At 40.3% G+C, this 25,854-nt stretch overlaps 1 protein-coding gene across 3 annotated transcripts in view; it reads right to left on the bottom strand.

Moving 5' to 3' along the window:
- Positions 1–1,700: 1,700 nt before the first annotated feature.
- PPME1 (protein phosphatase methylesterase 1) overlaps positions 1,701–25,854 on the bottom strand; it is a 60,650-nt gene continuing 36,496 nt past the window's right edge. For all 3 annotated transcript variants that reach the window (XM_032358942.1, XM_032358943.1, XM_032358945.1), the window contains 7 exons: positions 22,948–23,013; positions 19,597–19,720; positions 10,709–10,838; positions 9,585–9,629; positions 4,916–4,980; positions 4,232–4,299; positions 1,701–2,921 (listed from right to left, as the gene is read on the bottom strand). In XM_032358942.1, the coding sequence (XP_032214833.1) occupies positions 2,903–2,921; positions 4,232–4,299; positions 4,916–4,980; positions 9,585–9,629; positions 10,709–10,838; positions 19,597–19,720; positions 22,948–23,013 (517 nt within the window). In that variant the 3' untranslated portion in view covers positions 1,701–2,902. The remainder of the gene's footprint in view (positions 2,922–4,231; positions 4,300–4,915; positions 4,981–9,584; positions 9,630–10,708; positions 10,839–19,596; positions 19,721–22,947; positions 23,014–25,854) is intronic.

Consider the following 25,854-nt stretch of genomic DNA (forward strand, 5'->3'; position numbering starts at 1 on the left):
AAAGGAGGTAAATGACGAGCACAGAACCTAACCCAAAACTCAACATACTCATTCTCAGTCTGCATCCATCAAGTCTGAAGAAGCCTCAAGTCCCTGGTCATCTTGCTATTTTAAGAACAGTATCTAGACCAAAATGACCTCTGCTCAGGGTCCCCTCTATTGTCCAGGAGGCAATGTGGAGAGGAAACAACCTAGTTTTTAATTCTGACACCACCACTTCTGGGCTATATGAATTTGGACCTGCCTGCCTACTTGTAGAAGGAACATCACTTACCTCATAGAGATGCTGTGAGGATTAAATGAGATGAGTATAAAGTAAATTAGATGGCACTCAAAATTTGATGACTACTATGACTGGCCTGGTGAACAGAAGTGCTGAGGAGTTTCTGAAAACCGTGTGTGTGATTATGCTGCCCTTCTGTGGACACAGAGCACACAGCCCAGTAAAGGGACCACCGCCCCTCCGCCCCCCACTGCCCCAACCCCAAGAGCTTGGTGGGAGAAATCACATCACACGAGAGGCACTTCTCTGCTAGGGAGCTCACGCTTTACCCTGAAATACTTAGGGAACATCTAATCCAGAACTCAGAATTAATGTGCTTGTCAGAATGCAGACCAGTTCTGACTCAATAGGTCTGGGGTGGAGACAAAATCCTCAACAAGCTTCCAGATGATACTGATGCTACTGGTCTGCAGACCACTCTGAGTAAAGGTCTTAAGTACAATACAGCAGTGACATGACATGAGCTATTTATTAAGTGCTTTATCCTATGCTGGTTACTGAGAAAGCCAGTTAATCTCGATTAACTTACATAGTCCTCAAGATGGGGTGAAAGAGGAACTGTTGATCATTTTTCAGAGGAAACTGCAGCACAAAGAGAAAGTACACGGCTATCTCATACAGCCTGTAAGGGGTGAGCCTTGGGTTCCATTTAGGCAGCCTGGCTCCACAGCCTAAAAGGAAGAAGACTTCAACAATGTGTAGAGCATAACCAAGTGAGGGGCTAGGGCAGGAAACCAGCAGGGGTACTGAGTGATCTAGCTGGCAGATGAGGCCTTAACTTCCTAAGCTATGGCAGGGGCTGTGGGATGAGAAATGGGACCTAAAAAAGAGCATGGTAGGGGTTTGGCGGTAAGCTGGATACAGGTGTGAGAGAGGGCGCCATCTAGAGAGCTCAGCTTGTCTGGTTTGGACAATAGAGAGATGGTACCTAACCACCTGCTGAGCAAGGAAACACGGGAGGAAGAACAAGTTTTAAGGAGAAGGTGAGTTTAGTTTTGGGAGTGGCCAGTATGAGTGGCTTTTGGTCTTCCGGGAGAGATAGGAGGCAGATGGACTTAAGCATCTAGAGCTCGGGAGATGATCTGGATTGTGGGCAAAGTTGGGGTGTTGGCAGATGTGAAGCCGTGAGTGTCGGACCTCACATAAACAGTGCATAGACTGTCCTGTTCTGGGCCAAAGTCGACAGAGCACATCACTGGAAGAATGGGATGGGAATCCAGGTCTCCCTGGCTGTAGCAGAGGCTGGCTCTGCCCATTCCGCTGGCCATTCTGGATGTGAGGAGCAGGCAGAGCCCAAGATGCTGATGGGCTCAGGAAAGGGGTTTCTGGACACCTATGGTGACTAAATCCAAGAAACTGTCCCCTGTTCCCAGATCAGTAAAAATAAGGACAACTCCATGGAGAAAGACAAGATCAATAAAGGTTGGGAGATATTTATTCTTTTTAAACAAGGTCATAAATAACAAAGAAACAAAGTAGGTCCCAGACTCTGGACCGTGCAGCAGGACAGGGATAGGAAGTTGTTGGGTGGAAAGGTGGAGGGGCTACGCATCACCTAAGACAGTCACAGAAAAGATAGGCTGCAGGAGACTGCCCCTTCCTGCCCTTGGAAATGGCGTGCCTGGGCAGCAGGGGGAGGTCGCACGGCTGTGATGAGGCAGCTGGAAGAGGGCACAGATTGAGGATGCTGGGCTGTACTGTTTCTCTGAAGAGTGACATGGAAACCACAAATGGTGAAGATAAGCTGTGGGTCTAGAAGAGGCAAGTGGGCACTCTGCACACCTCCAGGGACCAATTATGGAAATGGTTAAATTTGATTCTTAAAAACAACTCCACAGGCTTTAGCCTATGGCTTTGTGCAAGGGCTGTATTAAACCTGGGTTGCTCTGTGGCAGGTGAGGGCTCAAGAGGCCCCTGGAGCAGCCTGGCCTCAGCCCAGGGCAGGTGCCCAGACATGTGGGAGAGGGACAGTGGGCTCTCCGCAGATGGGAGGCCATGTGCTTGGACTGACTGGACCTGATTTTCAGGCTGGTTTCTTGTGATGCTATCCACCACCCCTCCCTATTCCTAAGGATGGCATCCTGGCCTCTCTGGGTCTTCCAAGCCTGGAAGAGTAAGACTGGGATAAAAAGGTACCTGACTGGCATTTTATTTGAAAGGGGAAAAAAAGGACCACCCTGTGCATGGTCCATCCCATGAGGTAGGGCAGGACCACGCCAAGAACAATCTCAAGGAATGGAGGTCCCTGAGCCTGGAGAGACATTTGGACCCAGGTGCACTGCCTAATACCAGGAATAGGGGCCCAGGGTGGCAGTTCTGATGGAGGCTTCACCCTAGGCAAGGCAGGGAGAATAGGTAGGGGCTACCCCTGAACAGGGAAGGGATGGGAGTTGGGGAGCCTTGGACTAAGGAGGTCGAGGTTGGTCAAAGGCCCTGGATAACAATGCTTTCGGCAGGAATACACAAAAGGGTTTGTACATCTGGGGAAGCCCGTCGATAGGGAGCCGGTGTCACATGGTCGGGCAGGATGGTGAGGAGGAGACAGCGGCATCACAGTGGCCTCTGGTGCGATGTATTTACAACAGAGCTCAATGTTGGGGAGGGATGGACAGCAGGTTACTAACAGCCAGGAAACACACTGTGAAGAGTGGGAAGAGACGGGAAAACAAATGTGACCATTACTAGCTTTCCCCTCCTCGCCCCTTCTCCTCCAGGAAGCCCAGGACCCTCATGACCATCAAGGCCCTTGCAGATCTGTCCAACCTCTCCATAGCCCCATCCAGGTCTAGACACGGGCTCTGCTCTCTGTGAGCTGGTGATGTGACCAAATGGTCCAGGGGCTTCAAACACTACTAACAAGAAAAACTTCAGTCTTTCCTTTTGTTTTCTGGGATCCATCAATGATTAGTTGCTTGAGGGGTGGTTTGGCATGAGGGAATCACTTGTGTGGCTCACTGTACCAGGCTCCTGTCATCATTGCCAATGCCTATTCTGCCCTGCCACCTTCACCTCCCAGGTCCTGGCATTCAGAGTCCTCTAACGCAGGAGCAATTTCTTTTCTCCAACATTTCTTCTTCGAATTCCTGAGGGTAGGGAACCAGTTCCCCTGGACTCTCACCAAAATCAGACAGGAGAACTATCCCCCTAGCAGGTTTATGACTCAGTAGGCTCATGGGCGCTCTGGGGTCAGGCATACTGTGGCACAGACCATAAGTTCCCTAAAATGGGGCCAGGACGGTGTGGTTTGGGTAATCTTGTCTCTTCCTCCTCCTCAACAAAGAGTCTGTGTCTCCCTACTCAGGAGAGCTTTCTAGGATGAGAGGTATTTTTCCTTCACACTAGTGTTTCTCAACTGTGAGTGATTTTGTCTCCCTTGAAGCATTTGGTAACATCTAAAGATATTCTTATCACAACTTGTGTGTGTGTATGTGGGAGTGCTACTGGTTTCTAGTGCATAGAGGCTAGGGACGCTGTCAAACAACTTACAATACACAGGACAGGCCCCCAAATGTCAACAGTGCTAAGGTTGAAAACCCTGTTCTGGATCTCTACACAGTATCCATGGCCTGCCCAGCCTTCCTCGGCAGCAGAGGAGAAGGCAAACAGAACCCTAAGAGTCTGGAAGAAGACTGAGTCCCATCCTAGCCTCCTCAGAGAAGGAGGCACCTCAGGAAGTGGGAGGACTTCTTTAAGAAGTGGGGTGGAGTGGGGACTAGGCACAATTTAATCTCAGCTCAGCAACAACCCATTGGACCAAAGTACACAGAAACAACCAACCATGGGTTTATAGAAACACGTGTGCTGGGCTCTGTGTTGAGGAGGAAGAAGAAAGGCATGGTGACCCAAACCAGGCAGGGGTAAGGAAGAGATATTTACAATGCTGCAAATATCTTTTTGTTGGAGTTGGTCAGCACTGCTGGGCTCCTTAAACCTCTGTTACTTCCTTACCATTGGAATCCACCGATGGGCTCTGCAAACCTGTGCCGGATCAGGAAAGTGGCAACAGCTTCGGCTACCTGGAAAAGGGAGAGAGATTCCAGGCTATATGATGTTAGCAATGGGGATCAGCTTTGGAGGTCCTGCAGGCTTCTACTGGAAGGTTAGGCTGTATAGTGGACTCATGGATCTTAGAGGTCTGAGAAGCTGAAAGACCTGAGTCCTGGCAGGGCTAGAAGACTCCCCCCACCATCCTTGCCAAATACAGCTCCAGAGAAGTCAAGAGGAATGCTGTGAGGGCTTATTTATCCCCTGACACTTACAAAGCATCTTATTCTATAGGAGTGCATATTAACTTCCAACTGTGACTGTAGTTTCAGGAGCAGTTTCTATCCCAATTTTTCCTTCTTCCACATGGCTTTTGGGCTAAGGAGAGAGGTAGAGCTTCAGATCTTAACCAGAGCACCCTGGGGTGAAACTATGGGAAGCCAGTGGTTCCTCAGTCCATAAAAAGAAACCCAAGACCATAGCAGCTGCCAGGAAGAGGTCTGGGGAGATGGTGGAGTTATATCTGAATAGGCGCCACAGTAGCTGCTACAGGCAACTCAGCCTGACTCAGAGGCTTGTACTATTTTCTGTGAGACAAAAGGTGACTCTCACAGCTGTCCCTTTATAGTCACAGAGCACCAGACTCACCTTGTCTGGGGCATCCTCATGGACAGCATGGCCACACTGGGGTAGGACCTGCATCTGGAACTTTCCTGGAAAGGAAACAAATCTAGGTGACCTCAGGGACTAAAATGGCCCTCTCCTTACCACCTCTGTGGTCTCAGAGGCCACTTCAGGAGTCCAGTACCTTCCTATCTACTCCCGTCCTTAATAGTCTGAACCCTGTTACCAAGGTTTGAGGTAGATGGTAATATTTCCAGTTACAACCTTGTGCAAATGACTTTCCCTTCATTTTTAACTTTGGCAACTATTTAGCATGCATTTACTTTGAGCCAGCCACAGGAAGGTTCCCGTTTTCAGGGGATTTATAGTCTACAAGGGGAACACAAAAGACAACATTTTATTTATTTATTATTTTTATTTTTAAAATCTTTGTTATTTTTAAAGACTTTTTATTATTTATTTTTTTATTTTATTTTTAAAATTTTATTATTTATTTTTTAAAAGATTTTATTTATTTATTTGACAGAGAGACATAGCAAGAGAGGGAACACAAGTGGGGGAGTGGGAGAGGGAGAAACAGTCTTCCCACCAGGCAGGGAGCCTGATGCAGGGCTCGATCCCAGGACCCTGGGATCTTGACCTGAGCTGAAGGCAGACACTTAACAACCGAGCCATCCAGACATCCCAAAAGACAACATTTTAATGAAGCACGTAGTTCTTATGATAAAACTGAGCACACGGAACTGGAATAACATAGGAAAGAAGGCTTTGCAATCAAATAAAGACACAGGAAAGCTTCCCACACAGAAAAAAAAAATAGTCTACACAAAGGAAAGGAGGATGAAATGATTTTTGTTCCTGGAAATAAAAAGTCTGGCACAGAACTCTTGAGAGTTAACAATGACGCTGGAGAGGAAAGCAGGGGCCATCAAGGGTTTTGTAAGCTACGTTAAGGATTTTGAAATTTATTATTACAATAGTAAGTTACCATTTAAGTGCTCAACCAAATGCCAGACAGTACTAACCACTTTCTCCCACTGCCTTGTAGAACACTGTGGCTCACCATGAATGTGATAGCTATTGAGAGTAAAAAGAGATGACAGATAAAGCAAGATCTCTAAGCAGCAGACTAAAGGAAATGGGACCCACAGCTTCCCCTAAGTAGAGAGCAGACTCTCAGAAGCCTGAAAGGCTCCATTTACAAAACAAGGCAGAATGCTCTGGAAGTCCTTTGGGTCATCACGTTCCAGGATTCCTAACCCAGTTACACAGTGCTTTAAGATTTTCTCAAAATACTCTTCTATCCATTTTTTAAGTTGATTCTCAAATCTACCCCATAAAATTGAACAGGATAAATACTGAATTTCTTTTCTGAGATGATGAGATTAATATCATGGTTAGTGAAGTAATTTGCCCAAGGCTGCTTGTTTATTTTTTTAAAGCGTTTATTTATTTGTCTCAGAGAGAGAGAGAGTGAGCTAGCACACAAGCAGGCAGAGTGGCAGGTAGAGGCAGAGAGAGAAGCAGGCTCCCTGCCAAGCAAGGAGCCCAATGTAGGACTGGATCCCAGGACCCTGGGATCATGACCTGAGCTGAAAGCAGCGGTTTAAACCACTGAACCACCCAGGCATCCCCCTGCTTATTTAATTAGTAGAGGAACTACGACTATTCTATTCAGTGAGGCCCAGCTCATGCCCTTACTCTTGCAGTAGTGTGCCCCGGGGGCTCCGGCCTATTCCATACTAGTCCCTTCTCTGATCCCTCTCTCTCTTTTTTAAAAGGTTTTATTTATTTGAGCAAGAGAGTGAGAGAGAGCATGAGAGGAAAGAAGATCAGAGGGAGAAGTAGACTCTCCGCAGAGTTGGGAGCCCGATGCGGGACTTGATCCCAGGACTCCAGGATCATGACCTGAGCCAAAGGCAGTGGCTTAACCAACTGAACCACATAGGTGCCCTCTCTTTTATCTCTTAATGTACTACGACTAATATATTTGGATTGAAACACAGAGCAGCTTGTGCCCTGCTTGTTTTGTAAGCTTGTATTTTATGCCACTAGTGCTTGCCTTCCCAGGAGCATGACAACACTTCTGTAAGAACAGAGCCTAATATCAACAGGGACCAGCACAGGACTAGACACTGAGTAAGTGTTAGTAAGTCTTTTTTTTTTTTTTTTTTTTAAAGATTTTATTTATTTATTTGACAGACAGAGATCACAGGTAGGCAGAGAGGCAGGCAGGCAGAGAGAGAGGAGGAAGCAGGCTCCCTGCGGAGCAGAGAGCCGGATGTGGGGCTCGATCCCAGGACCCTGGGACCACGACCTGAGCCGAAGGCAGAGGCTTTAACCCACTGAGCCACCCAGGCGCCCCAAGTGTTAGTTAAGACTTAAATGGATAATTGAGTGAATGACCTGATAACACTTACAATTCCAACCACCCTGGGCTTGATGTCTAGGGATGAATTTTTTGTTTCTCTTTGGAAGAGTGGATATAAAGAATCAGAGAGAATGCACACACACTAACACTAATAACGTGCCTTGTACACATAAAATAACGATTATGGGTAATCCTCACAATTATTCTATGAAGTGGGCATATTTCCAAACCCTTCCCTCTCATCTTACAGAACATTAGGTTCAGACAGCCTAAATTATTTACCCAAGTTGCATCATGAATGAGTGCTAGGTTTCTAGGAATCCATTAACTAATTCAGCAGGTTTAAACAGTGCTGGAAAGACTGTGGTTTGGAATCGATGACAATTTGGCCATTTCCCTTTGTCTTATGGGATGTCCCTCATTCCAGCCATTTACTTTCTATATTCATGGGATGCTCTGGAAGAAAAGGTAGTCTTGGCATAAACCTTACTGGGGAAATGGCAGGGCATCTCATGAGGAATCATGAGTACTTCCTGGATATAATGAAGCCATCATTTGTCAGACTCTTACTTCACATGTATTTTCGCATTTAAACACCATGCAAATGTATTCAGATACAGCATTATTTCTCTTTTACAGATGAAGAAACTCAGGATTAAAGAAGTTCACTCAGGCCACAATTCTAGTAACTGTGACTCAAAGCCAGGACTGTTTGATTCCAAGGCTGGTGACCAACAATGGTTTCAAATGCTATTCCAGTCCAGCTCAACTGCTTTCAGATAGTCTCAGGGGCCATATCTATTCTGCCTGTCTAGCATCAAGCATAGATCTTATATAGAAAAACTGCTTAGGAAAGGTTTGCTTGAACTGAATGTAAGGAAAGATGTCTAAACTCAGAATTACCAACATAAGTGCCATAAAACTCATACTGCCCCAGTTCATAATCTTCCTCTAGGCTTCAGATACTATGTAGTTGGAGGAATAGGGTAGGAGTGCCTGGGTCCAGAATGTAATAAATCATTCAGGAGCCTTTGAACAACTGTTGTTTAGAAATATAGCCCCCCCTTTTCTGTGGGGAGCCTGAGGACAGCTCAAAGAACAGTTTGAGACCATAAACACCCAAGTAGATATGTCCAGTAGGTTTTACATATGGGCCAGGTCTGGGGCTCAGGAGAGAGGTATGAGTTGGACATTTAGCTTTGGGAATTATAAGGGTATAAATAAAAGCCATGAGATTGCCCAGAGAGAGTAAGCAGGGGAAAAAAAGGGGGGTCAAGAACAGAATCTGTTTAAGCCTGAAACCTTGACTTGGGAGTTAGCACTTCTTCTTCCCATAACCTAAAAGATACCAATGCCTATTGATTTCACCTTTACCACACCTTTCATCCATACCAAAGCAAGAGCCTCCACAAAACTGGTCCCACAGCCTCCACTTCCATCCGGACAACACACCTGGATCTGTGCACAATATGTTACTTTTCTACTCATTATAATTCATAATCCCTGTGAAGTTGCCATCAACTTTCTCCTTTTATAGACTGAGAAAACTAAAGCTAAGGCAGGTCAAATAACTTGCCTGGGGTCATAAAATAAGTAAGAAAGAAGTACTACTCCCAACCTCAGAGTCTTTGCTTTTGCCACCTCACCATGCTGTCTTCTAAACATAGTTTACATCTTTTTGCATTCCAATCATCCTGGACATTTCTCTTTCCTAAGAATTCCAACAATGATAAAAATACTGATCAGTATTCAGAATATCTCCTACACAATAATTTATATTTATAGGGTACTTTATGGTTTATAATGAACTCTGCCAAGACAGAGCCTCATTTTAGTCCTTACAACCCTGAGATGTAGATGGGAGTTAAGTCTCATTTTTAGATGGAGGAAAAAAACTGAAGCTCAGAAAATGGAAATATTTGGGTCAGGACTGGATATTGATGTCATCAAGTATGGGGTTAACTCTAAAGCTCATGCTCTTTCCATTGCACTTCACCATCTCAGAACATTAATTTCCACATGACTCTGTCCTCAGAGAAGGACCTAGGAACGTAATTTCTTTTCTTTCTTTCTTTTTTTTTTTAATATTTATTTACTTACTAGAGAGACAGAGAGAGTGTGCATGTGCACACATAAGCATGAGTGGGAGGAAGAGCAGAGTGAGAGACAGAGAGCCCAAGCAGATTCCCCACTAAGCATGGAGCCCAACATGGAGCTCAACCTCACGACCCTGAGATCACGAGCTGAACTGAAATCACAAGTGGGACGCTTAATTGACTGAGCCACCCAGGCATCCCTGGACATAATTTCTTGATTACTTACCTTGCATTTGGCCAATAGTCAGATCCTTATCCAATCTATCAACACCTAGAACAAAACAGGAGAATCCAGAAGTAGTTTACTAAAAAAGGTTGTAGGAAACAGGTTTTGCTGTTCAAGTATGAAGTAACAATTGTTACAAAGTTGTAAACATGATGACACTCTCAATTCACATTAATCCCAATCCTAACTCCTTGAGGGTATATAGTCACCACATGAAACTTTCCAGAATGAGAGTCCCCTGCAATCTTTTTGGTCACTTAAACTGATTTCTGAAAATAGGGTTTTACTTTTTAAAATTTCCATTATACTCGGAATATCTTTACACCACTCTGGAGAACTTGAACTTAACCAGGGATTGATGGCAGGCCAGAATTAAGTTACTCCAGATGGATGCTTTTGCTTAGTTAAGTTTAGGGATTTGGTGTGGAGAGGAGAGGAATACAAATGAGTGAGCATGGTACTTTATTTGGAAGCTACTACCCATGTATGAGTAGTTTTGTTTTTTGTTTTTTGTTTTTCAGATTTTATTTATTTATTTGAGAAAGAGTGAGCAAGTGACCATAGGGGAGGAGGACGGGCAGAGGCAGAGGAAGAAGCAGACTCCCCATGGTGTTTAATCCCAGGACTCCCCGATATCATGATTGGAGCTAAGGGCAGATGCTTAACTGACTGAGCCACCCAGGCGCCCCATGTGGTGAGTAGTTTTAACAAGGACCTACTCAGAAGATGATATACCTACACTGCTATGGACTGAACTGTATCCTTCCCGTCATTCATATGTTGAAGGCCTATTCCACAGTGTGACCACATTTGCAGATATGGAAATAATTAAGATTAAATGGGGTCATATGTGTAGGGTCTTCATATGACAGGATTAGTGTCCTTTTAAGAATAAACACGAGAGAGTTTGCTTTCACTCTCTCTGCTGCCACGTAAGGACACAGTGAGAGGGCAGTTGTCTGCAAGCCAGTAAGAAAGCTCCCACCAGAACTTGACTGTGCCGATACCCTGCTCTCAGACGTCCAGCCTCCAGAACTGTGAGAAAATGAATTTGTTGTTTAAGCACCCAATTTATAATATTTTGTTATGGCAGCCGGAGCTAATACACACACATGCACACTTACCAGCCAAGAGCAGCAATTTAGGAATAGGACAACTAAGGAAGAGATTGGATAAGCCTCGGAACCAGCCATCCCAGTATTTTTCTGTTTTTGCCAGTTCAATCCTCCAAGTATATGGATGGTCTTTCTTGGTCTGGAGGAAAAGAGCAAGTTCTGAGTCTCTGAGGGCAACCCTTGGAGGAATAGGACAAAAACTAGGTCCCTAGGAAAAGGAAAGGGAAGGAAACTAGCACTTACTAAGGTGCTACTAGGTCCCAGACATTTTCATATTCACTTAATCATTGAAACAGCTTTGTGATACAGGTTATTGTTGTAATTTCCATGTTAGATAACTAGAAGTTTACTTTTTACTTCTATTAATTTCAGTGAACTTTGAACTTTCTTAAGATCACAAAGCCAGTAAATCGTAAGAGACTTAGTTTCTCTTATATCCATTTGACAAAAAGAATATATCCATCAAAAGGATAATTACAAAAAGCACAGTACAGTATAAAAAAATTATACATACTTATGATATAATATTAAAAGAAAGAATAATATTAAAAGAAAGAAGAAGAGTATAACATGCCATCCACGCGAGGATTACTACTGGATAAATGTGGTACACATAGGGAAAGAACTGGAAGGGAAAACTGAAAATACGTTGATTTGTTGGCAGAGCATTTTTTCTTATGTTCTGATAATGGTATGTTCCTGCAATAGTAATCTGAAAAAGGAAATCTGGCACAAATATTACAAAATGTATTTGTTAAATCCCTATATATACTAGACAGGCACAGAGTATGTACTCATCAAATACAAGATGAACAAATAAATGATTCTCTATAGTTTTCTGCATCATTGAAAATTTTAAATATTATAACTGAAATAAATAATTGGGATCCTGCAGTAGCCACAATATGAAAATCTGGAAGTGAATATGAGATAGCAACATATTGTGTTAGAGAGCACTGGATGGATGTCCATACTAGCCCAAGTGATCTACAGATCCTTATCATAACAATCCTTATCAAAATCCAAATGACATTCTTACAAAATAGAAAAATTCATAAAAAAATCATATAGAATCTCAAGGGACACCAAATAGCAAAACAATTTTTTTAAAAGAATAAAATTGGAAGACACATGCTTCTAATTTCAAAACATATTATAAAGCTACAGTAATCAAAACAGTATGGTACTGTTATAAAGACAGAGACCAATGGAATACACAAGAGAACCCAGAAATAAACAAGGGTCCAAGCTGACTCAATGGAGAAAGAACAGTCTTTTCAGCAAATGGTGTTGGAAAAACTGGATATCCACATGCAAAGAATGAAGCTGGACAATACACAAGTTTAACTCAAATGGGTTAAAGACCTAATTATATTAAGACCCAAAACTGTAAAACTTCTAGAAGAAAACAGAGGAAACCATCATATAGCTTTTCATGACATTGAATTTGACAATGATTTTTTTGGCTATGACACCAAAAGAAAAGGCAACAAAAGCAAAAATAGATAAATGGACTACACTAAACATAAAAACTTCTGTGCCTCAAAGAACACAATCAACAGAGTGACAAGACGTTGTACAGAATGGGAGAAAATATCTGCAAATCATATCTATGATAAGGGGTTAATATTCAGAATATATAAAGAATTCCTACTATTCAGTAACAAAAAAATGAAACGACCTGATTAAAAAATGGGCAATGGACATGAGGAGACATTTCTCCAAAGAGGATATACAAATGGCCAATGAGTACATGAAAAGAAACTCAACAACACTATTAGGGAAATGCAAATCAAAACCACAATGAGATATCACTTTATACCCATTAGGATGACTATTTTCAAAAAAGACAAAATAACAAGCATTGGCAAAGATGTGGAGAAATTTGAACACTTGGGGCGCTGTAGGTGGGATTACACAATGATATAATCACTATGAAGACAGCATGGCAGTTATTCAAAAATTAAAAGTAAAACTATCATATGATCCAGCAATCTTACTTCTGGGTATACAGCCAGAAGTGAAAGCAGGGTCTTGAGAAGGAGATATTTGCAGACCCATGTTCATGAGCATCATTATTCACAACAGTCAAGAGAAGTAAGCAGTATCTATCGATGGATGAATGGATAAACAAAATGTGCTATATACATATTATTTAGCCTTAAACAAGGAAATCCTGTCACATGCTACAACAGAGAGGAAACTTGAGACATTGTGTTAACTAAAATAAACCAGTCACAAAAAGACAAACACTGGTTCTACTTCTATGAGGTATCTAATGTAGTGGAATTCATAAAAGTAAAATGGCAGGAATGGGAGGAAAGGGAAATTGTTTAATGAGTACAGAGTTTTAGATTGAAATGAAAAAGCTCTAGAGATGTTTTACCACAATACAAACGATACTTAACTGTACACTTAAAAATGAGTAAGGTGGTAAAATTTGTTATGTGTTTTTTACCAAAATAAAAAAAAAGAAAGAAAAAGAAAGAAAAAGATCACTGGATGGATATTCAGGAAACTTGCATCTTCCCAGTCTCAATAAACAATGCATGTGCAACACAATTAACAAGCCACTTCTAGTAGATTCCACTATCAGAGACAGGAAGACCCTCCTAAATGTACACTGTACTTCATAAGCAAATGACTAATTTAAGGTAAGGGAACTTCCAAGGATAATAATATTACAAAAAGAAATTTTAAAAGAGGAGTTCAAGTCTTAAAAAATGTAAAAACGAAGAAAAAAAAGCCTGGATAGAATTAGAGTTGCTCCTGTATTTAGGGTGATAATACTATATCCTTTCTCTGGAGAGCTGGGTCATAAAGTTAATTTAGTTTAGATCCCTTCCTATGACAAATGGTAATAAAACAGAACAATGTAAGAAACAAAACAGATGAATATGGGGGAAAGAAAGAGAGGCAAACCATAAAATACTCTTAACTATAGAGAACAAACAGGGTTGCTGGAGGGATGGGTCAAATGGATGAAAGATATTAAGGAGGACACCTGTGATGAGCATGGGGTATTGTTTATAAGTGACAAATCACTAAATTCTACCCCTGGAACTAGTATTACACTGTATGTTAACTGAAATTTAGATAAAAACTTGAAAAAAGAAAACTAAACAACAACAACAGATCAAGGTAATGAGATCTAACTGTTGGACAGGAGAAGCAGAAAGCTAGCTACCAATCATCCTGAGATGTTCATGTGGGTAGGATATGGTTCTCCACACAAGGGCATCAACCACAGGCTTTGCACTATTCCCTAACACCTCACTTGAAAAACATTTAAAAAGATAGGTTTCGTCCAGAGAGGGAGACAAACCTTAAGAAACCCTTGGTCTCAGGAAACAAACTGAGGGTTGCTGGAGTGGAGGGGGTGGGAGGGATGGGGTGGCTGGGTAATGGACACTGGGGAGGGTCTGTGCTATGGTGAGTGCTGTGAATTGTGTAAGACTGATGATTCACAGACCTGTACCCCTGAAACAAATCATACATTCTATGTTAATAGGAAAATGAAATAAGATAAAAAATAAAAAGACAGGTTTTTGTGTTAGTCAGACTTGATTTAATGCAAATCCCAGCTCCATCGTCAGCTAATTAACTGTGGATCCCTTGGGAAAGTTACCTAACTTCTTCAAGCCTGTTTTCTTAGTTATAAGGAGCACAACATAAAATCTCAAAGGATTATTGTAAGGATGAACTAAAGATATTCACATATGTAAAACAATAGGAACATGGTCTGGCACATAAAAGTAAAAACCAAAATAAAAATCTTTTTTTTTTTTTTTAAGATTTTATTTATTTGACAGAGAGAGAGACATTGAGAGAGGAATAGAAGCGGAGGAGTAGGAGAGGGAGAAACAGGCTTCCAGCTGAGCAGGGAGCCTGATGTGGGGCCCAATCCCAGGACCTTGGTATCATGACCTGAGCCGAAGGCAGATGTTTAACGACTGAGCCACCCAGCTGCCTGCCAAAATCAAAATCTTAAGAATACAGGATTTCTATAATCTTGAAAAAGAAGAGCAAAGCTGGAGGACTTACACTTCCTGATTTCAAAACTTGCTATGAAGCAACAATAATGTAGACAGTGGCACTTGCATAATGATAAGACATATTTTGGCACAACAGAATTGAAAGTCCAGAGATAAACTCTGGCATTTATGGTCATTTGATTTCCAAAAAGGAATACAAGATAATTAAATGGGAAAGTGGGGTTTTAGCAACAAATGGTCTTGGGACAGCTGGACATCCACATGCAAAAGAATGAAGTTACATCTCCTACCCTCGTACTATACACAAAAATTAACTCAAAATGGATCATTGACCTAAATATAAGAGCTAAAACTAGAAACTAAAACTAGAAACCTAAATATAAGAGCTAAAACTAGAAAATATGTGCAATGAGGGACTTGTATCTAGAATATACAAGAATTCTTATAATTCAGAAATAAAAAGACAAAACACCCTCTTGCAAAATGGGCACAGGATCTGAATATATATTTCTCCAGAGAAGAAATGGGCAAGAAGCCCATGAAAAGATGTTCAACATTAACAGTCATCAGGAAAATGTAAATCAAAACCACAATGAGACACCACTTCATACCCATTAGGATATAATCAAATCAAATCATTAGGATATAATCAAAAAGAGAGACAATATTACAAATGCTAACAAAGTTGCAGAAAAATGGAACACTCAAGACACTGGTAGTGGGAATATAAAATGTTACAGGCACTTTGGAAAATAGTCTGGCTATTTCTCAAATGATTAAACACAGAAATAGCATCCAGCAACCCACTGGTTGGTGCATACCCAAGAAAAATAAAAGCCTATGCCCACACAGAAACTTGTACACAAATGTTTGGACAAGCAATATTCATAACAGACAAGAAGTGAAAACAATCCAAATGTCCAATGACTGATGAATGGATAAAAAAAGTGGTCTATCCATACAAAGGAATATTACTCAGCCACAAATAGGAATAAAGCACTGATACATGGTATAATAAGGATGAACCTTGAAAACATTATGGTAAGGTAAAAGAAACCAGCCACAGGACTGTATATTCATTTATATTAAATGTCCAGATTAGGCAATTCTACAGAGACGGAAAGATTAGTGGATGCCTAAGGCTGACGTTGGGGAGAAATGGGAGTGACTGCAAACAGGTACAGCATTTTTTTTTAAAAAAGTGATGTAAATGTCCTTTTTTTTTTTTTTAAGTTTTATTTATTTGACAGAGAGATAGAAGGCACAAGTAGGAAGAGGAGCAGGCAGAGCAAGAGGGAGAAGCAGGCTCTCCACCAAGCAGGAAGCTCGATGCAGGGCTCAATCCCAGGACCCTGGGATGATGACCTGAGCTGAAAGCAGCTACTTAACCAACTGAGCCACCCAGGAGCCCCTGATGTATATGTTCTAAAATAAGATTGTTGTGATGGTTACACAAGTCTGTGAATCTACTAACAACCAGTGAATTGTATACTTTGGATGAGTTACCTTTCAATAAAGCAGTTTTAAAAAAGGATATTTATGCATAAAGGAATAACCTCCTGGACAACTGAAGTTTATTCCCTTAAGGACCAAAGGTTAAAGTTTCCCTCTTCTTTTCTGTATTTTAATCATATTGTATTAGACATCACCCCTCACTGCCAATGTGTATCTTGTCTTTTTTTTTTTTTTTATCTTGTCTTTTTTTACACAGCAAAATGGATGCAACAGAACTCTGTTCTGGGGGTGTGCATAGAGGGGCAGAAGGAGAAGGATAGAAACCATTTTAGGCAGACTCATGACCAGTGTGAGGCCCCACCAGTGGCTCAATTTCATGACCCTAAGATTGTGACCTGAGGTGAAATCAAGAGTCAGATGTTTACCTATCTGAGCCACCCCAAAAGTTATAGTTGAATTTTTGACATATAGCTTAGTATAGCTCCCAGCACATAAAAGGCAAAAAGTAATTAGCAGTTTGTATCAGAGTCTCAGTCTGAGATATAATCACTATATAACACTGTGTTGGTTTAAGGTGTACAATGTGTTGACTTGACACATTTATATACTGCGATATGCAACACCATAGTGATTGCTAACACCTCTATCATACCACAGAATTATAAATTCTTTTGTACTAGAATAATTAAGACCTAGTCTCTTAGCAACATGGAAGTTCATAATACGGTATTGTTGCCTATAATTATTATGCTGTGCATTAGATCTCCAGGATCTGTTTATCTACTAGTTATAAGAAGTAGTTTGTGTTGTTTGGGGTTTATGTCCTTCCTCAAGGGCAGACTGTTTTAGCTGTACGCCTTATTGCCTCATGTGTTTCAGTCTGACCTTCTAACAAAACTGCTGGAGTTTACTAAACTCCATATAACTGGGCGTATAAAATAATTACAAAGGAAAAATGAGCTGGAATTAAAAACCAAAGGATCTGGATGTGTTTTAGCACCAACATTTATAAGGTGTTCATAGGCAAGAATCTGTACCTCAGTTGTAAAACAGTGATAATATCTACAATACAGTTAAAATGAGAACTAGGGATGATAAATGTGATTTACTTAGTATAGCTCCCAGCACATAAAAGGCAAAAAGTAATTAGCAGTTTGTATCAGAGTCTCAGGTCTACTAAATATTAATTACTTGATTACTTTGGAAACGTCTCTTCTCTGTATCTCTGTGTCTCAGTTTCTACACTGTTATCATGGGAGAGATCTCACCTCACCGAGTGTAGGAAGGGCAAATTAATCATGCACTGTTTATATTTTTGTAAATTCCAAAGAGGTACGAACAATTATTTATTGATTTTTTTTTAAAGATTTTATTTATTTATTTGACAGAGAGAGAAATCACAAGTAGGCAGAGAGGCAGGCAGAGAGAGGGAAGCAGGCTCCCTGCTGAGCAGAGAGCCCGATGCGGGACTCGATCCCAGGACTCTGGGATCATGACCTGAGCCGAAGGCAGCGGCTTAACCCACTGAGCCACCCAGGCGCCCCTTATTTATTGATCTTAAGGATGACAAAAGATCATCGTTAAATGAAAAAATCTGTTTTTAAAAAATGTACAGTTGATGCTTAAACAATATAGGTTTGGACTGTGCAGGTCCACTTGTATGTGGATTTGAAAATAGTACAGTACTACAAATTTATTTTCTCCTCTTCATGATTTTCTCAAGAACATTTCTTTTTGTCTAGCTACTTTATTATAAGAGTACAGTATTTAATAAATATAAATAAACAAATTATATATTTATCACTATTTATATTATTGGCAAGGCTTCTGGTCAACAGTAGGCTATTAGTGATTATGTTTTTAGGGAGCCAAAAGTTATAGTTGTTTGGTTTTTTTTCTTGACAGAGAGAGAGCACATGTGTGGGGTGGGGGTGTGCAGAGAGGGGCAGAAGGGGAAGGATAGAAACCATTTTAGGCAGACTCATGACCAGTGTGAGGCCCCACCAGTGGCTCAATTTCATGACCCTAAGATTGTGACCTGAGGTGAAATCAAGAGTCAGATGTTTACCTATCTGAGCCACCCAGGCACCCCAAAAGTTATAGTTGGATTTTTGATGGTGTTGGGGGATCAGTGACCCTACCCCCCATATTGTTCAGGACTCAATTGTCCTCTCCTCCTTGCTAATAGTAGCATCTCCAAACATAAGGGACTCTGGGGTATACACTGAATCCATTACTTGCCATTAGTAAGGTATTTATAATCCATCCCCAAAAGTCTGCTCCTCAGGCTCACTAACCATTTCAAGAAAAAAAAATCCTTTTCCACTACTATCCTCAAATCAAGTGTTCAACAAGAAGTCACACAACACTTGCTACACACACACACCCAAGCTAAATGCTGAGGGGAATTCATATAGAACATTAGTTCCTGTGCTCAAAATACAGAGGTTATTTTGTTGGGAGACAACACTTGCACAATTAGAGGACACTGAATCTGCATTCTAGGGATGACTACAGGAAACCATAGTATCTCTGAATGGGGTTTATGAAAAATAATTCTATGACTTAGCCACAACTTTATTTATTTAAAAAAAAAAGATTAAATTTTTAATTTATTTGACAGGCAGAGATCACAAGTAGGCAGAGAGGCAAGCAGAGAGAGAGGGGGGGAGCAGACTCCCCGCTGATCAGAGAACCCGATGCGGGGCTCGATCCCAGGACCCCAAGATCATGACCCCCGCTGATCAGAGAACCCGATGCGGGGCTCGATCCCAGGACCCCAAGATCATGACCCGAGCTGAAGGCAGTAGCCTAACCCACTAAGCCACCCAGGCACCCTTAGCCACAACTTTAAAACAGAAAGTGCTAAGTTATGTCAGGGACCCTGGCTGGCTCAGTTGGTAGAGCACCCAACTCCTGATCTCAGGATCATGAGTTTGAGCCCCACATCAGGTATACAGATTACTTAAACTTATTTATTTAAACTTACTTAAATTTATTTGTTTAAATAAAAAGTGCTAAGTTATGTCATACAGATCTTCAGTGGTATACTGGAGAAGGACTGATAGAAAATGAGGTCAGAAAACTTCCCCAAAGAAATAGACTTTGAAAGATGAGTAAGATCTGATGGACTTAGCATAGACTAGTGGGAAATCAGATTTTCTCAAGAGATAAACCATAGGAACAGAAATATTAAGGTGAGAAAGAATCTGATGAGAGAGCAGTCTTTTTGAGTGTCGGGTATATAAATTTTATGTTCCAATTTGTTAAAGTTATCTACAAGTGCCTTATATCTTACTGTTAACCTAAATAGCTATTATGATAACTTCTTCACCACCTAAAATATCTAGGGGTGAACAAAAAGAATATGTCACCCCCCCTTTCCCACCCCCACACACTCTAAACCTACACTGCCCCAAACTTCCAAGAATGCCAGCTTTTACTCACCTCCATGTCATCTTCCTTTTTCCTCTTGTTTACGGACTCACTTCCTTCTTCGTCTTCTTCCTCTTCTTCTATGATTCCTTCCACTATAGATTTTGAGCCTTCTGGACTTGTAATTCCTTCACACCTAGGTGGTTTGTTTGTTTGTTTTTAAGTGCTATCATACATCTTTCTTTTATACACAAATTATCTCAGAGATACAGGTTCTTATAGGCTTTTATAATCAAATGTCAGTTAAAACTTAATGCTTTGGGGAGAAGGAGGATGTAAACAATGTGCATTTTAAAGTGTGTGAAAATAGACCAGGGCTGTGGAAAGTCATGGCCATGGAAGGTATGACTATATTCCAAGAGCTAGTTTTCCATTCTTACACCAATACTAACCCATAGAAGGGAGTAATCATTTCCTGTGGCATGGTGACCAGAGTTTTATTGACATTATCTTGTAAAAAAATTTCTTAACAATTCTACGAAGTAGCCTTGAAAAATAAAAAAAAAATTGTCCAAGATCCCCTGTCTCATTAGTAGATGAGGCTGGAAGGCAAATCCAAGCAGAACTAACTTCAAAGCATGTACCCTGTTTACAGTAGAGCAAGGCTATGCTATTTAAGCACAGTAAAAGGCCCCAACTTTCAATTAGCTGATAGAAACTGACAATTAAATAACCATCACCAGCTGAACCTTGAGGCTTAGAGTATCTGATCCAACCAATTGCTATTATTGTTTCTCCTCTAAAAAACAATCTTTCTTTATTATATAGTTAGGTAGAAAAATCAGTATTATATGAACAGCTGATACTATAATTCCTTTTAGAAAGAACTTGTTGGAAAAAATACACTGACAATATTAAAGGCAAAAATCCCAAGCGCCTAGGTAGCAGCCAGTACTAAGGTCTGTTCTCCATGATAAAGAAGAATTTGTTATTTTGCCCTTGAAAGGGAGAGAGAAGGGAGGAGAGGAGAGAGAACAAGCAGGATAAAAAGGGACTGGGATAAATTGAAGGGTCACTGAAACTTCAGTGGTGGATTTTTAACAGTGGTAACTTCTCCTTCCTTGTCTCCTCTATCGATCTCAGTAAAGTGTATGTTCACAAAATGTTTTGTTAAGTGGGGGTGTTCTATGGGACTTGAGATGTCAAGTTTCATAACTAGGGTTAAGGTAATATAACAAAGAAACATGTGCTTTGGATTTCCACAGCTATGGATTAGGAGGTTCAAGAGATTTCGAGATCTCTTAATCTTTAAGAGATCAAAAAGGGCAGGAAGGTTCTATCTGGTATGTATATGACAACTAAAGCACATACTATATACACAAGTTTACATATTAAGAGAAGACACTACTTAAATTTACATATTAGGTAAAATTTTAAAATCGCTGAACTACCTGAATATAAGTCATATAACTTCCTCACAAAATGCTTTCCCACTACTTAAACAAATCTAATTTCAAAATATTCAGGCATTAAAAAGTGGGCATCCCACAGCTTATTTAAAGACTGCATTGTCTCTACTAGGTATTGCTACCTGAATTGTACTTTCAGGCCTAAAGTCTATGACACAGGCCTTGAAGTCAAATACACAGGAGACAGAATCTGAGCTCTGTGACTCACTAGCTGTGTGATCCTGGGGAAGCCACTTTACCTTTCTGAACTTCCATTTTCTCACCTACAAAATAGTATTTGTCTTAAAGAGGTATTGTAAAGATTAAATGAGATGGTGCAAATGAATCAATGAATCTATGTAATGATCATTAATGGCTACCAACGCTGCAGAAAAGAGACAACCATAATTACATGCTTCCTAATGGCAGTACCTATTCTTACAAACAAATAAAAAGCCAAAATAACAACAAACAAATCTGAACTTGATCAAATTTCTGAATCTAACTAATAATTTATAGACAATACAGTGAAGAGAGGAACATATTAAATTACACCTTCAGGAATCAATCAGAAAATCCAGATTGTGGGAAATTCTACGGGGCAAAGAACCAGGTCTCTTCAACAATAAATTACAAGGGAAAAAAAAAATGAGACAAAAGTAGAAACTATAAAAGATAAAAGACACTTAAGAGATATATTCTCCCTCCAATTAGTATATATCTACCTTACTGTAATTCTGATTTGATCTAAAAAAAATGATCAGTGAGACAATTAGAAATGTGAATACTGAATGGACACTTGATGATATTAAGGAACTATTAAATTTTTTACGTGTAATAATGGTATTGTGATTGGTTTTAAAGTGTCCTTACCATTTAGGGTATCCTCAAATCTTGGAATTTATTTCAAAATATTTTGTAATTAGGGGACAATAAAGGAGCACAGATGAAACAAGACTGGCCATGAGTCAGTAACTGTTGAAAACAGGCAATGTGTACATTGGGGTTCATTGTGTTATTCTACTTTTACATGTTTAAAAATTTCCATAATATAAGATTTTTAAAATGAGAGTATGTATATAAAATACCTGGTACAGTATAAAATATATATACAGTATAAAATAGCTGGTACAGTGCCGTGCCTGGCAAATAGCAGGCATTCAGTAATGCCATTATCATTTTCATCAACTCTCATGCTCTTGTTCTGCTGGGCAACATTTTCTCAATTCATCTAAAGTTTATTTTGTAACCACATAGCAATACTCAAGACTCATGTAACCCTATCCAAGAAGATCAGCTGGGCTAAAGTAATCTTTTTTTTTTAAGATTTTATTTATTTGACAGACAGAGGTCACAAGAGAGGCAGGCAGGGGTGGGGGGTAGGAAGCAGGCTCCTTGCTGAGCAGAGAGCCCGATGCAGGGCTAGATCCCAGGACCCTGGGATCATGACCTGAGCTGAAGGCAGAGGCTTTTAACTCACTGAGCCACCCAGGTGCCCCAAAGGCTAAAGTAATCTTAGCTTAGCCTTAGAATCTGGCTTTCACTTAGGCTACACTAAAACTTTTATAGTGTGATTTCCTTACAATCAGGTTTGGCTAAGAAGGAGACTGTTACCAGAATAAAGCCATAGCTTCCAACACTAGAGAAGACACTTAATTTTTAATCTCCATTCTCTGGGATTCTTCACCTTTTAAGACCCAGAGTTGCAATAAAGAGGTAATCCTGTATCATATAGGCTTTGGGATTTCTTTAAAAAAAAAAAAAAAAGAAAGAAATAGAAAAGAAAAGCTATGAGGCTAATTCAATTGAACTCATTTGCAAAAATTATCTAGAATTGGGAGTATAGCTCAAGGGTAGAGCATTTGACTGCAAAGGCATTCAGGATGGTAGGACAGGTGTATAACAAAAAGCAATCTGTAATTCCCTCACCATGTTTCAGTCTCTAACCAGCCCAACAGGGAAAAATAAGACCTACTGTTTGACTTGGCCAACCATTGAGACACGGGCTGACTCCAAATTTCGAATCTGACCACTCTTCACGCTAGAAAAGTGAGAAGGGAGAAAGAAAGTTACTCAGTATCCACCTTATCATGTTATAAGGTCAAATGAATAATTTTGCAGATTCTGTGGAACCTCTATAAAGTTGTGTTTACCAATACAGCTTATATAGAGATTACCACTACTTCCTACCTGGTTATTATGGCTATAAGCCAACCAGTAAAAATTAAGTAAAGACATTCAAGCAATTTCCGTTCTGCAAACATTTACCAGGAGGGTACTATGTGTCAGGCCTGTGCTTAAAAAACACCCAATTCAAACAGGGAGAAAGAAACACAGATAGTTTTAATATAATAAATGCAAGGTTCAAAGGAATCACTTTATTCTGAATAAAGAGGTTAAAGAAAGTTCCCTAAATGTCCTGCCTAAACCAAGGAGAAAAGAAATTAGGCAGAAGATAAAAAGGTGGTCAGGGCAATATAGGCAGAGGGCACATTGCGAACAAAGGCACTGTGATGTGGACAAGTCAACATGATGAGGATTTTAGAGGACAGAGTGCAAAGAGAAGCAGGGGAGAGCAAAATGGGAGTGTGAGTGGGAGAAAGGGATAGGTGGGTAAGGACAAGCTCCTAGAGGACCTTGCATGTCATGATACAGAGTTCAGGAGCTAAGATGCTATATTTTAATAGATTAGTTCTCTCAGAGTTATCTGCCCATGTATGCCTAAGGGCCAAGCAAAATAGCTGCATGTCCCAGGGGGAACTGGAAACAATATGTGAAACAAGCCACCAGAACACTTTTCTTTTCTTCTCTTCTTTCTCTCTCTCTCTCCCCCACTTTTTTTTTTTTTTTAAAAGATTTAATCCCTTTATTTGAGAAAGAGAGTGACAGAGTATAAGAGTGGGGAAGATGGGAGGGAGAAGCAGACTCCCCGCTGAGTCGGGAGACTGATCTGGGGCTTAATCCTGGGACTCCTGGATCATGACCTGAGTTAAAGGCAGATGCTTAACTGACTGAGCCACCTAAGTGCCCCAGAACACATTTCTTGAAATGTAACTTTTTTAGTTTAAAAAATCATGCAAAATTTTAAAGGGCAACCTCCTTAGATAATGACCTTGTTTCTTATTTTAATGATAAACAGATGCAATCAGAATGATTATTTCATTTTTCTACTATCAACTGAATCTACAGATCTACAAATATACCAGTATTTATAATCATATACCCTGCCATGATGAGTTTTTAATATATGAAACATCTTTGTTCTATTCAAGGTCAACCCTGGGCACAGTTCCCATCTCTTGCCTGTGAGGACTTTGCTACCTATAGTTACCCTGTGGATTATTTTTTTCTCTAGTGAATATTATAAAACAGCTTTTGAAAATATTCTCAACTTCACATTCACTACTAGATACTCCCCCACTTCTCTGCTCCCCATATAACAAAACTTCTCAAAAAAGTTGTCATAAAAAAAAGTTACCTTAAAGGAATCATTTTTCTTAAATATTATCTACATAATAATGGTCCTCCCCCCACAAAAAAATAATGGTCCTCCAATTATCTCTAGCTCAACTTCTTCTAACAAGTACATATAAGTATTTACTTAACATTTCCATTTAGATGTATAATAAGCATTTAGGCTTATCCATATAAAAATCCTTAATCCCTGACCTTTTACCTGCTCCCAAATCTACTTCTCCTTGTCTCTACCATTCACCCAATTGCTTTGGCTAAAAACCTAGAACTCATCCTTGGATGCTGTGCCTCCTCCTGCCTCCAACCCCATTTCTCTGCTGATATCCAACCCACAAGGCAGTCCTGTCAGTTCTTCCTTCAAAATACATTCCAGATATGACATACTACTTCCTCTGTTGCCATCCTGGTCTATGCTTACCATCATTATTCCCCTATACTACTACAATTGTCTCTTAACCAATTTCCCACTTCCATTAACATACCACTCCCTATTCTTTCCCCCAATGTTTTCCTCAGAGCAGCCAGAGTGAGGAAACCAAAATGTCCAACTTCAAAGCCTAGGCTTCTAACCTACTGCTTCTTATTAGGATGACCAGAGAAAGTAGAAGTGGAATTCACTTTGCTTTAAATCCTTACTGAATTAAATAGGTTGACCTTGTATTTCAACATCTTTTCTGCTCCCATATGGAATAGCCACAATATCCATGGGTCATGAACTTGAATCAGATATCCAGCAGAGTACAAAACAAAGTTATGAAATACTTCATTATATTCTTTCTGAGTCTCAGGCTCAGGAACTGGGTTCTAAAAATCAGAGAACCCAAAACATTTAAACATACAACAGAGAGAACCTTCATCCTATCCCACATCTGCCACTAGAATCAAGACACTGTCTGTTTTAGGAGCAGGTCCACTATGACTGCCATGCTGGATTAAGTTCCTATCTTCTGTAACTTCTGTGCTTCAATCATTGTGTTTACACATTTACTTGTTTGTATTCCCAGTTTTTTTAATGACAAGTACTAAGCCTGATTCATCACCAGTTCTTAAATCAGGTACAACACATCTTAGGTACTTAAAAAAAAAAAAAAGGAAAAAGTTATTTGGAATCATCTTCTCACTGGTTGTTATTGGGGAAGAAGGCAGGGTGCCTGAGGTACATGCTGAACTGGCAACGGCTCCATACAAACACTGTAGCTGCTGAAAAGGGAGAGATCTTTGGTGTCTCTAAGAGAAAAGGAACCCTACATCTCAGTAGTGTGAACAAGGGGAGACAGAAGCAACTTACCAAACACAAACTTCATTTTGGTAAGCCATATTTGGCATGAGATACTCTGTCTTAGAAAAACTACCTAGGCTTTATTTACCAAGTCCTTCATTTCCACTTGATTCAAAGAACAGATACATC

Source organism: Mustela erminea, chromosome 9 (genome assembly GCF_009829155.1).
Source record: "Mustela erminea isolate mMusErm1 chromosome 9, mMusErm1.Pri, whole genome shotgun sequence".
NCBI classification, from domain to species: Eukaryota; Metazoa; Chordata; class Mammalia; order Carnivora; family Mustelidae; genus Mustela; species Mustela erminea.